Source organism: Peromyscus californicus, unplaced genomic scaffold, assembly GCF_007827085.1.
Source record: "Peromyscus californicus insignis strain IS unplaced genomic scaffold, ASM782708v3 Scaffold_14__1_contigs__length_90479793_seg_2, whole genome shotgun sequence".
Classification (NCBI taxonomy): domain Eukaryota; kingdom Metazoa; phylum Chordata; class Mammalia; order Rodentia; family Cricetidae; genus Peromyscus; species Peromyscus californicus.
In genome coordinates, this window is record NW_026294436.1 from 36,760,708 (window position 1) to 36,774,851 (window position 14,144).

At 37.1% G+C, this 14,144-nt stretch overlaps 1 protein-coding gene across 4 annotated transcripts in view; it reads right to left on the bottom strand.

Annotated features, from left to right (window-relative positions):
- Positions 1-14,144, bottom strand: part of Swt1 (SWT1 RNA endoribonuclease homolog) — a 67,778-nt gene that overhangs the window by 33,909 nt on the left and 19,725 nt on the right. For all 4 annotated transcript variants that reach the window (XR_008217924.1, XM_052737159.1, XM_052737157.1 and 1 more), the window contains 7 exons: positions 13,173-13,302; positions 11,818-11,919; positions 11,123-11,311; positions 9,432-9,525; positions 5,626-5,771; positions 3,498-3,661; positions 1,506-1,644 (listed from right to left, as the gene is read on the bottom strand). Coding sequence is in view for 3 of the 4 variants with exons in the window: in XM_052737159.1 (XP_052593119.1) it covers positions 1,506-1,644; positions 3,498-3,661; positions 5,626-5,771; positions 9,432-9,525; positions 11,123-11,311; positions 11,818-11,919; positions 13,173-13,302 (964 nt within the window). In the remaining variant the exon portion in view is untranslated. The remainder of the gene's footprint in view (positions 1-1,505; positions 1,645-3,497; positions 3,662-5,625; positions 5,772-9,431; positions 9,526-11,122; positions 11,312-11,817; positions 11,920-13,172; positions 13,303-14,144) is intronic.

Sequence of the window (14,144 nt, forward strand, 5' to 3'; positions counted from 1 at the left end):
AATTCTGGTCCTCATGATTGCGCAGCAAGCACTTTAACTACTGACTGAGTTATCTCTTCAGCTCCAGAAGCTTTCAAAGCACATATCATTGAAAATTATATATTCACAATGTCTAGAAACATTAATAATAACACCATTTATAGTCATGACTTTTAAGAATTATATCCATTCATCCAGTTGCCACAAACTTTCTCTGGAAGTATAAAAATCACTGAGAACTGATTAAAAGATTTTTATCAACTCATCTCCAAATTCTATAGATGACACATTCTGATTTAACGTGTGTGTGTGTGTTCATGTGTACCTGTGTGTGCACATGTGGAGATACATATCCATGTGTGCTTTGTGTATGTAAACACAATGCCAAGGGCCAATGCTAAGTGTCTTCCTCATTTTCTACCTTATTTTTTGAGACATGGTCTCAAAACCCTGAAGCTGAACCTGCCAATTTAGCTAGACTGGCTGGCCAACAAGCCCTAGGGATCCTCCCGTCTCCACCTCCCCAGCATGGGATTCCAGGCACAAACTAATATATCCAGTTTTTTTTAACATGCGTGCTGGACTGAACTAGCCCTTTTTCCTGCTTGCAAGCACGAAAGGAGGGAGAGATGGTGGGAGAAGGGGGGAGGAAGGAAGAGAGAGAGAGAGAGAGAGAATGCATACGTGTACACATATGTATGTTGTTGAGGTACCTATGCATGCATGAGTGAAGGCTAGAAGCTGACATCCTGAAGTATTCCTTGATTGTTTCTCCATCTTATTTTGTGAGTGTATCATCAATCCTGGAGCTCTAGCTAAACTAGCTAGCCAGCAAGCTGCTGAAATCCACCTGTCTCCATCTCCCAAGCACTGGGATTAGAGCATATTGCCAGACCCAGCTTTTACTGAGCTCTGGGGATCTGAACAGAGGTCATTATGCAGCAAGTACTTTACCTACTGTCTTACTTAGGGTTTCTATTGCTGTGAAGAGACACCACGACCACAGCAACTCTTATACAGGAAAACATTTAATAAGGTGGTGGCTTACAGTTTCAGAAGTTTAGTCCATTATCATCATGGAGCAACATGGTGGCCTGCCGACAGACATGGAGTTGGAGAGGTAGCTGAGAAATCTATATCTTGCACAGGCAACAGGAAGTGGTCTGAGACACTGGGTATGGCTAGAGCATATATGAGACCTCAAAGTCCATCTCCACAGTGACACACTTCCTCCAACAAGGCCACACCTTCCAACAGTGATACTTACTCCTTTTGGGGACCATTTTCTTTCAAACTACCACACCTACTGAGCGATCTCTTCAGCCCATTTTGGTTGATTTTTTTTGTCTGTCTGCTTTCAGAAAGGGTCCCATGTAGTTTAGGCTGGTCCTGCACTCAATATGTAACAGTTTTACTTCTGATCTTCCTGCCTCCACCTCCCAAGTGCTAGGATTACAAGCATGAGTCACCATACTAGATTGACTTAATACAAGCTATTGTGAAAGGGAAAAAAAAAAGATTCATACCTTTAGAGAGATTTTCATATAGGCTCTCAATAGTTAAAAGCAACTTATTTTCCATAACTAATCCAAATACAGCCAGCCAATGTTTTTTAAAGCACTGCAATAGATTTATTAGAGTCCATGGTGGTTTCAAGTACAGCACCTAGAAAGTATTACAAAATTATCATCTACTGATTTATTTTACCTATTATTTAAACATACCTAGGTAGAAACTTCTATACATATCCCTAATGAAAATATAGCTAGTTAAACTATTTTTAAATTAAGAGGTGCTAATCACAATTTTTAAGTGGTAGGTATATTACATATTGATTTTATAAAATTCATATTATTAACCTTTAGTTTCATAACTTTTAAGTACATAAAGAAAGCAAACCTCAGTTAGAAGAGTAGTAGAGTTTTAACCAGAAAGGTACCTCAATCTACTTTTGTCTTTTTTTAAATTAATACTCTTGTTTTATGTGTACAATCCTGAAATATATGTCTGTGTACATGTGTATCTGGTCCCCACAGAGGCCAGAAGAGAGCATCCCCTTGGAACTGGGGTTACAAATGGTTATGGGTAGTCATGTGAATGCTGGGACCTGAACCTGGCTGGGTCCTCTGCAAGAACAGCAAGTGCTCTTAACCACTGAGCCATCACTCCAGCCCCTCACTCTTCTTTTCTATATGATCATTTCCATAAGCAAAACAATCTAAATATTTCATACTACTGGGGGAAAAATACATATAGAAAAAAAGAACCAAGTACAACTGTCATCTACAATAAAGATATTTATAGATAATTGGTCTCTCTCTCTTTTTTTTTTTTTTTTTTGGTTTTTCGAGACAGGGTTTCTCTGTGTAGCTTTGCGCCTTTCCTGGAACTCACTTGGTAGCCCAGGCTGGCCTCGAACTCACAGAGATCCGCCTGGCTCTGCCTCCCGAGTGCTGGGAGATAATTGGTCTCTTAGTTTAGGAAGTTATCAATGCCTTTTTCTGAAACATTCATATTTCTAAGAAATATCCAGGTGGTGGTGGCACACACCTTTGATCCCTACACTCAGGAGGCAGAGCCAGGCGGATCTCTGTGAGATCGAGGCCAGCCTGCTCTACAGAGCCAGACAGTCCAGTTTACACAGAAAAACACTGTCTTGAAACACAAACACACACACAAAATCAAATAGAAATTCTGACATACATTTTGAACAAATCAAATTGAATGAGCAAAGTATTTGTTTGGAGCCAGGGTCTCTTGCATCCCAAGCTTACTACATAGCCAAAGATAGTCTCAAGATTTATTCCTGATCCTCTTATATTTACCTTCAAGTGCTAGGATTATAGGCATATGCCACTACACATGATTTATGTGGCATTGGGAATAAAACCTGTGGCCCCAGGCATCCGAGGCAACCATTCTACCAACTGAGCTATACTTCTAGTCCTTGTGCAAAAACTTTAAGGATCCAATTTAAACTCTAAGAGGTCAATGCATCAAATATTCATTGTAGATGCACAATAACTATTCATTAATTTAAAACAAACAGAATCTTCCCTTGGAGTACCTCTTCTTTCTCGTTTTTCCTTAATAAATCTACTTTTGCTCTGTTCAAATAAATACTATATAGTCCTAACCTTTAAGAAATGTTCATCATATAATTATCAGAAAGTTATTACAAGGCCAGAAAGATGGTTCAGCATATTAAGGCACTTGCCACCAAACCTGATAACCTGAGTTTAATCATGACAGAAGGAGAGAACCAATTCCTGCCAAACTGTCCTGACTTCTACAGGAGCACCATGGCAAACACACGCCTGCACACATACACATACTTGTGCACACACATACACAAAATAAATATATAAAATTAATTTAATAATTTTTAAGTTATTATAAAACTTAGAGAAAATGTAATACGGATTACTGTACAGTTTTGTAATTTACACAAATATCTTCTAACATAACAAATCATCAATAATAAAAAGAAATCTCAATTAATACAGTTAACTAGGTACCTCCATCCAAAGATCTCCAAAAGCAATTTTCATTTCTGTTTCTAATATTGAAGATAAAGCTGTCCCAAGAGATTTTTCAAGATCACATATAATGCGTTCAAGCAGAATGGCCAGTCCAGAATTTGTAGATTCTTCCTTAGATGTCTCCTCTACAGGTGCTGTTTCTTTAAGACAAAGTTTCAGGCTTTACTAAAAGAGGAGGTGATCTTTTGTTTTATTTTGAGACAGGGTTTCAAGCAGTACAAGCAGGTCTCAAAGTTATGGTGTAACTGAGGATGACCATGACCTTCTGACCCTCCTGTCTCTATTCCCCAGTGCTGGGATTACAAGTGTGCATCATCATGCTAGGTTTATATTATACTGGAATCAAACATAAAGGCAGGGCTAAGCTCATTCTAGGGAAGTATTTCACCAGCTGAGCGGTATGCCCCTACTTAGGTTTTTTTACAATAAATAAATAAATAACCCTAAAATGTTTTTTTTACTCAAATGGAAATATGAAAAACCAAGTTATTTTAACTAAACTGAATTTTACTATCCTCTTTTTGTGTGTGTGCAGCAAGTGCTTTTATCCATTGAGCCATGTCACTGGCCTCAGATTATATTTTTATTTATTGTCCATCTCTTAACATTAAGGCATTGTTTTTAATTATGAAAAAAAATAAAAACAAACAAAAAACCAATAAGATAAAAAATACCAAAATGAAACATGAAGCAAAAAGCCTACAAAAAAAAAAGTCCATCTTGTGTTAGCCAACTATTCCTGGGCACTGGGCCTGCGCTGGAGTGTGGCTGATATGCCCAGTGAGACTCCACTGGAGAAAACAGATTTTCTCTTTCCCAGCAGGTATCAGTCACCAGCAGTTCCTTGGTTAGGGGAGGGACTTTGCGTCCACTTCTTCTCGGTGCTGAAATGAATTTTATTTTTTTCAAACAGAAGAATTACAAGAATGCCTTATTTTCTGATTATTTTTTAACTACACAGAAATTGCATCAAAATTGGTTTTCTTCCCCAAAACAGTGCATATTTCAACCCACATCAATAAAGTATTTTAAAATGAAGAAAGTTTCTGACTTATCTATACTCATGCCATCCTCTTCCAAAATAAGCTTTTATAAGTTCAGTTGTTACCATCTCATATATTTGAAAAATAACTACAATTTTCTTATAGCAAAATTCAAATATTAAGTGACTTATCTCTACAAACACCAGCTAAGGATTTAAAATGACAGTAATATAATGGGCAAACTGAAAGTTCACTCCTGAAAAACCATAGACTAAAATGTCCTGTAATTCCTCCCAAATGTCATTTTGAATATCATGACAAAGATATACTATTCTCAAAAAGGGAAGGAAGCAATATATATAAGTACATTAATATTTATACAATTACTTATAAAAGTATATCTAATGTAAAAAAAAAAATCAACAATTACATTCCCTACAGAGGAGAAAAGGCCAGAAAAATGGTCAGATCCCTGGAGCCAGAGCTGTTTGTAAATGCTGGCAACTGAACTCTGGTCCTGGGAAAGAGCAGGAAGCGTTCTTAAGCACTGAAGGAAAGTTTCCCACAGAGGGAAAGTTGGGATACATTTATAAATAGAGCCATGCAATGTAACAGCCCATCAAATATCAAATCGCAGAATAGATCATTCTAATAAAAAAGCAGTATTGCCCTTATATTTCTTAATTATTAGCTTAAATTTTAAGAAAAAACTATTTTACTAGAGTTGTATGATATTTGCTTTTCTGTATTAATAAAGGGTTAGGAAATATGAAGCTAATTTTATAAAAACTTAAAAAGTTCCACTTCAAAAGAGTATTTCCTACAGCTATTAGTAATTTAAACGATATACTTTGCAAGGTACAAGTTAACATGTCTACAATGATAATAGGTAAAAATAAGTTTGAGAAAATGGATAAAATTAAAATTAATTGGTAAAAGTATATGGACATGGGCAGCAATAATAGTAATGTTTGCTTTCGCTTTTTACAATTTTCATTTAATACATAAGTGTTCCAAACTATTATCTTAAATGTACTAGATGAAAATTTATTAGTTTCAAATGTTATACAAAATATTAGTGCACGAGATGCATTTCTAATCATTCATAGTAAAAATATTACCTGCTTTCAACTGTTGCTTAGAAATACAAGGCTGATGACACATATTTGTGTTCAGAGCTAAAGATAGTATCTCTGAATCCAATTCTTCTTTACTGAGTGACTTCACACCACTTATCAGGCCTTTAGTTCTTAAATTTCTATCATCCCTAAAGGTGTGGTTAGGGAAAAAAAAACATTTTATGAGATCAACTACATGTCAATTTAAACACACAGGTTATCAATATAAACATTAAAAATGGTTAAAAAGCTTAGAAATGAACTTGATAAAAGTATTTATATGGGAATAGCCGGGCGGTGGTGGCGCATACGCCTTTAATCCCAGCACTCGGGAGGCAGAGCCAGGCGGATCTCTGTGAGTTCGAGGCCAGCCTGGGCTACCAAGTGAGTTCCAGGAAAGGCGCAAAGCTACACAGAGAAACCCTGTCTCGGAAAAAAAAAAAAAAAAGTATTTATATGGGAATATATATATATAAGTCTATAAGTGGTTAAGAGTACTTCCTGTTCATTCAGAGTACAAGATGCCCCTGGCCTCTGTGGCACTAATACCCACATACCCATACATACATACACAAAATTAAAAATTATAAAAACTCAAAAAAGATTAATGCTTAGATTATTTGAAGCTTCTATAAACTTTTCTTTAAGCACTAGTATAGTTCACGTATTTTCAATTTTCATTCAGTATTTGTATGTGTGTGCTTATGCACACATGAATCAGAGCACGAGTGCCCACAGAGGCCTGGAGAGGCTGTCAGATTCTCTGAAACTAAAGTTCTAGGTAGCTGTAAGCTGCCCGATGCCGGGTTGGAAACCAAACTCAGGTCCTCTGCAAAGGCAATACACACTTTTAACTGCTGAGACATCTCCCCAGCTCCTAAGCTTCATCTTAAGAAACAAGAAAAAAGGGGGGAAGAAAGGCATAACAGCACTTTCTGGGATGATGGAAATGTTTTTTATATTGAGAGAAATGTGAACTACACCACTGTGTCGATTTGACAATGCTGATAGCTATTAATATATTTATGCATCCCAATATTAAGTACATTTTCCCTCAAAAACAAAGAGCCATGTAAAAATAATCTGGCTAGATAGGAAGTGGATAAAGGTACAGATGACAGAAAGCAGGAAAATGGCAGACTCTTAATAACTGTTGTAGCTACATTAGGATTTCATCCCTCCCTCCCTTCTAGAACTGGAAATTGAGTCTAGGACCTCATAGATGCTACTAAGTGCTCTGCCACCCAACTATATTCCCAGCCCCAAGAGTTTATTCTTCTTCACTTTGAATATTGTTGGAATTCTTCATAATGTCAATCTTTTTAAAAATAAGGAAGTGCCATTTTAATTTTTAGAAGAATAAAGGCAGTGAGTGTGGAAGTAGAAAGCATGATGGAGTTAAGAGTAGAAGAGGGACAGTAGCATGTCTTAATTGGGGTCACGGCAGGGAGAAAACAAAGAGACCCAAGTATGAAAGTATGGTCTTTTCATACTAGAGTACGAAAGAACAGTGAGTATCAACAGGACTCCGCATAGCACTTTGGAAACAGGATGTGGCACTTTTCACTCACTTAAAAAATAGTTTAGGTTAGGAAGAGCTCAGGGAATCCGGGGGGGGGGGGGGGGGGGGGGGGGGGGGGAGAGAAAGGGCTGAGCCAGAAGGGTCAAGGGCACAAGAAAACGGCCCACATAATCAACTAATCAGGGCTCATATGGGCTCACAGACTGAAGCGACAATCAGGGAGCCTTTATGGGTCTGACCTAGGTCTTCTGCATACATTATGGTTGTGTAGCTTGGTTGTAGGTGGAAGTTTCTGTCCCGCTCACCAGTTCCCAAATAACTGAAACAGAGGCTTAATATTAATTATATTGCTTGGTCAATAGCTCAGGCTTGTTACTAGCTAACTCTTACATTTTAATTAACCCGTATTTTTTTAATCTCTGTTTTGCCATGTGGCTGGGTACTTTTTCTCAGTACGGCATACCCATATTGCTTCTCTCTGCATCTGCTGGCGACTCTCCCGACTTTGCCCTTCTTCCTCCCAGCATATTCAGTTTGGCTCTTCTGCCTAACCTTATTCTGTTCAGCTACTGGCCAGTCAGCTTCTTTATTAAAGCAATCACAGCCACATATAGTCACACAGTATAAATGAGTATTCTACACGGTATTCTTGTGGGGCTCCTAGTAGGGCTGTCTCTTGACGCTTTTACCTGCTTTTAGGACCATTTCCTCCTACTCAGTTGCCTCATTCAGCCTTAATACGAGGGGATGTGCCTAGTCTTATTGCAACTTGGTATGTCATGTTTGGTTGATACCCCTGGGAGGCATGCCCTTTTGTGAGGGAAAATGGAGGCATGGATCTGGGGGAGAGGAACAGTTGAAGGGAGGAACTGGGAGAAGAGGAGGGAGAGGAAACTGAGGTTGGGATATAACACAAAGGAGAAATAAAAAAAAATAGTTTAGAAGAAAAAACAATAGTTCATTTTTTAATGATGATGAATTTCAAATGTCTTCAATATACAAGTAAGGCTATCAAATAAGTAGGTGAGTATATTAGTTCGGAGCTTAGAAGAATCACGGATATTGAGGCTGTTAGTTCAGATTTCAGAGAGCAAATCTAACTGAAACACTTAAAATAATCCATTGCAGTGGATTCTGATTCCAGATCCCCTCATCTCATGAGGAGTCTGCCTTTTCATCTTCTCTTTAAACAAAGCTGCTTTCCAAACCTTCAAAGAAAATAATGCATAGTATATTGTGTTGCATTTTTTCCCTATTACTACTATCAACAACATTCCCAATTACAACTATCACTGATAATAACTGTAACATCATCACCATCATTATCCACACAACCAAACATACACATCCTCACAATAGGTACAAGTGGATAGATGACTTATACAACTCACATTATCATCACTTAAAAGAAATACCATGTAGCAGCACATACCTTTAATCCCACTACTTAGGGCACAGAGGCACGTGGATCTTTGTGAGTTTGATACCAACCTGCTCTACCTAAGACTTCTAGGCTAGCCAGGCAGTGGTGGCACACACCTTTAATCCCAGCACTCAGGAAGCAGAGGCACGCGAATCCCTGGATTTAAGGCCAGCCTGGTCTACAGAGACAATTCCAGGACAGCTAGGCCTATACAGAGAAACCCTGTCTTGAAAAACCAAAAAGAAAAAGTTCTAGGCCAACCAGGGCTACATGGTTACATGACCTACATGGTTACCTTGTCTCAATTAAAAAAAAAAAGATTTGACCATGTGGTAGGGACTTCTCTAATTCCTTTACATATACTGTCTAATAAACCTTATGAAGCAGTTATTCATTCTTCTGTTTATTATGCACAAAGAATCTAAGTTAGGAAAACTGTCCAGATTCATACATCTGACAACTGACAGACCTAGGATTCTAGTGCAGGCAAATTTACTGCAGAAGAGGCACCCATAACATAATGTAACATAAGCTACCCTCTCCTTGTATATAAATAAATAACCAGCCTCATATGACTGAAAAATTCTTTAAGATTTTGATATCAACTTTCCCCCTCCTCTTCAAAGTGTTCTATTACATAAATTAAATTGAAATAAAAGTTCATCCATTTAGTATCTCATTCCTCTAGAATCATATATCATAAAAAAATAATAGCTGAGTATGATTAGTGGTAGATTTAGAAAATAATTAAGTGTTTGATCCTTAATTTGGTGAATAAAATTTTTAAAATTCTTTACCATAAGCTATTATTTAAAAAACAAAATAAAACAAAACAAAAAACCCCACAATGACTATGACACTCACGTGCACAGAATAACAAGAGAACATGGAAATAACTCCTGGTACTGAAGACAGCATTTTAATACTCGATCATCATTGTTCTCATCACTCAATCCATCTGCAAATGTAGCAAAGGCAACTGTCAATAAGTATATTAGAAATCTAGATACTGCTTGAGCATGTTGAATCATGCCTGTAATTCCAATATTCAAGAGACTGAGGCAGGAAGATTGTCACAAATTCAAGGTTAGCCTGGGCTACTAAGTAAGATCAAGGCAATGGGGGAAAAAAGCTGGAGTGGTGGCGGGGATGGCAGGGATGGCTTGGACAATGGCTCAATCAATAAATAAGTGCCTGTTTCTTCAGAATAACTGTGCCTTCCCATGCACAGGTGCGCACACACACAAACATGTATATACACACACCAGAAAAATACACCCAAAGATAAGAAATCAGAGTATCACCTGAGTAATGTAGGCAATATTTACACATTAAAAATATGTAGAATTTGAGGAAATGAAGCTACTCTGATACTACCATGGTGGATACATGTCACTATATTTCTCCAAACCCATACAATGTAACTGGGTGGCAATGATGTGTCAAGGTGTGTTCACTGATTATAATACATTTCTTTTTTTTCTTTTTTGGTCTTTTGAGACAGGGTCTTTCTACAGACTTAGCTGTCCCTAGAACTCACTATGTAGAGCAAGCTGGTTTCGAACTCACAGAGATCTGCCTACATCTGCCTCCCAAGTGCTAGGATTAAAGGCATGAGCAACCATGCCTGGCTGTAATATATTTCTTATTCTGGTGGGAGGTATTGATTACAAGAGAATTATTATGCATGGGAATAGGAAGGATATGAGAAATTTCCATAACGTCTGCTCAATTTTGCTATAAAGCTAAAACTGTGTAAGCATCTATTTTTTTAAAATATATCTAAAAGGCAGAAAACTCATTAAATAAAATGAAGACAGCAAAAACAATGTCTTCAGAACTCCAAATCCAGACTTTACAGTCCATAACTAAATTTCTTGTGTCTTGTTTATCCTTAACCTCCAAAACACTGCATTTAGAGAAGTACAAGAAACACGGGCCCTTGGCAGAAAACACAAAAAGTGAACCAGGCATGACAGCACACACTGGCAGAGTACAGGCAGGAGGCTAAGGAGCTCCAAGTCATTTGCACCTACATAGTGAGCTCATGGTCTGCCTGGGCTAAGACCATGTCTTGAAAAACAAAAAGAAAAAGGGGGGGGGGGGCAGAGAAAGTGAGAGGAAGAGAAGAACAGAAGGGAGAAGAGGGGAGGGGGACAGAGGAGGGAAGGGACTGAAGAGAGAAGACAGAGGAAAGGAACAAGAGAAGACAGAAGGGGGAGAGAAGGAGGAGGAGGAAGAGGGAGCAATAGAAAGGAAATGTAAATCATTATATATAAAAAAAGAGGGTGAAATCCAAAGTTCTATAGTATAACCAAGTATGCATACAAACGATGTAATCATTATCTGTGAAATACTAACACGGCCAAAGAAAGTATAGGAAAAACAATAAAACAAAACCAAAGACTCCCAAAATGAGTCACAAATGGTCACAACACCCATTCGATTTCACATTCTAACGGCTACACACTGTTAATTTTTAAAGCATTTCCTTCCAATAATAAGCCAGCACTCAAAGAAATCTTTATCAAGGCATACTCAGGAACAATACTTACAAAGTTTTTGGGATGCCAGCTGTAATGACTGACCCCACAGCTTTCTATCTTGACTTTTGAGGCTGTCATTGATGAAATGAATTGCAGGTATAGCTTTATGCTGGACGTGTTTTAGTAGTTTTCCTGCCTTCATACGATCTAGCTCTTGTACAACCACCCAGGGAATTAGTAACACAAGTGTGTCAAAGCCTAAGAAAACAGAAAGATTTCTTAGAATCCAACATGTACTGAGCTACTAAATCAATTTCTGTAGAGGTCAAAGTTTTAAAGTACACAGGCTCCAGGCCATGCTGATGGCTTGGTGGGTAAGAATATTTGCTGCCAAGTCTGAGGACCCACGTGGTAGCAGGAGAAAAAGAGAATCGTACAAGCTGTCTGTAAGCCATTCTTTGACTGCCACATACATCCTATGGCATGTTAAGAATTTAAATATTAAAAAAACTACCAGATTACAAAAGAATGAATTTAGCAGACATGAGTCCTATAATCAAGGTTTACAATGTAAACAACTTCACAATAAACAAATAATTTTAAAATGTAATAAGTGCCATCTAAAAGTGTATTTTAGATTCCTAGATTAGGATATTTTAAAAAAAATGCAGATGATGGGATATGACTGTGAGAAAAAAAGCAACTGTTAATATAGAATATCAACTCAAAAAAGAAAATCACAATCTGTGAATTTTTATATATACCTGGTATTTCTGTTGTCTTCAAAATTTTAACAAATTTGAGATGATTCATCAGAATATTTGTGTCAATAACAATTAGAAGCTTTTTGTCTGTGGCAGTATTTGCTAGAGAAGAAGAGTAGAGTTAGGATTTCATGACACTTGATAATAAATTATGACCAAATTTGGGTATCACAGAAGTACACAAAACCTCTATGTCTTGTAAGCATAATGGCGTAAGAGAATCAATCAGAGGATTCTCAAGCTGCTATCTATCTGAACCATTACTTGTTGCCATGTAAAATTCTTCCCAGGCGAGGGTTCCCTGGGCTGGACCCACAACCTTGTTTATGCCAGAGAGTCTGGGCAGAAGAGGGTCAAAGGAGGACTTGTCTAGGTCAAGAGAAGGTAAGGTGAAGCAACGCAGGAACAAACAGGGTCAAGAACTGTCTATACAAGTGCTTTTAGGAACACTCTTATAGGAAGAAGTCCTTTAACCAAGGACTATAAAACTCTAGTTATTTCAATTCTTAACAGAAAAAACAGTAATCATAAGTCCTACCCCAGCAAACTATCATAAATTGTGGGTATATTTTAATCATAAACTGACCTGTCCCAGCAGTAACTACGGTTCTAAATCTTACCCTGCATCCCTGATAGCTATGCACTCAAGAAGTATAAATTAATTTTGTTATACTCTCAATAAAATACAATTGAAAAGCTAAATATGTGTAAAAGAAAGAAAATATATAAAAGCAGCAGTGTTATTTCATAGGACCTATGGGAAGATCTGGTAAGTTTCCTACTAGATCATATAGAAAAATGCTTAGAAATTTGTAAAATATGAGTGCTTTAAATATGAGTAAGAGGTAGTACTATAATTTTTACAGAGAATTCAAAATAGTATACTAATTTATGTAATCTTATTTTTTATTTATTTTGAGACAAGAAATATATAAGGCTATATAGAACAGGCTGTCCTGGAACTGTACGTAGTCCAAGATAGTCTTGAACTCCTAATTCTCCTGCCTCAGCTTCCCAAGAGCTGGAACAACAGGCATGTACTAAAATGTCCAGTGTTTATTATCTGTTCCCAGTAGTAAAAAACCATGAAAATAATACCTTTAAACAAACTGCCTTCTATCTGATCAGTGCTCTATATGATTGAAAGAACTAAAAGTTATAATTAAGAGCAAAGCATAAAAGACAATGTGTAACTTGGTTATTCTTAGAAAAATGTCTAATAGGGTAAGAAATATATGATTATCATTTTAAACAAGCACATTTTAACACTTTCATCTGTACACTGTAGAAACTTGATGTTAGTGCAACAATTCTTAGAAAAGAACAGATCATATAAATTAATATATAGCGTATACCAGCAGAAGAAGGTACATCCTCTTCCACCAAGTCAATTTCCATACTCATTAACTCTCCAGCAGGTGGAACCACAGGTAAATGCACACTTTTTCCCACACGTGCAGCATGGAGCTCTTCTACTATCTGCATCTAAATTGTAAAAGACCCCAGTGAAATATCTGGGTTATTTACTGAAGATATTAAATCAGAGAAGAAAGCAATACATCATGAAAATACCTTACAGAAATAAAGACAGCACAGTAAGATATATGGATTTATAACCATACAGTTTTAAAATCAGTTCCTTTCTATAGCCTCAGGCAAGCAAACTATTTTACTACTTTAGAACTTAATTTGCCCATCTATAAGGAATATCAAATTTTATCTATTTTCTTTAGTATTTTTATATTATTAAAATAAGTCATGTGAAGTTCCTTTCATAAAACCTAGTATATAGACATCGAAATAAGTTCAAACTCATATCTATTCTCATCTCAAAGTACTTTAAAAGAGTCAGCTTTCTCTGAGAATGTGAACTGAGGCTATAGCTGAGTGCTGGAAAGCTTGCCCAGCATGTGTGAGCCCCTGGATTCAATCCCTGGCTCTACCAAAAACCAAAAATATCTCGTCCAGTGTCCTTGAGATTTCTAATACTACTTATCCACTATCAGAAACTAAACTCTGAATCTTTTATTACTAACTGTATTACAATTTAAACTTTATTTTGCACTGGGATAACACAGGAGTATATGTGCACAAGCACCTTTAACCCCCAAGCCATCTCGTTGGCTCTGAACTATAAATCTTAAGATCTTTCTCACTTTAGAAGTATTTCTCTGATGGTATTTTGATATAAAAAAATTAAATATGGCTGGGCATGGTGGCACACACCTACAATTCCAGCTCTCAGAAGGCTGAGGTGGAAGATCATAAGTTCAAGGTTAGCCTTTACACAGCAAGAACAAGGCCAGCCTGAGTAATATAGTGAGAAA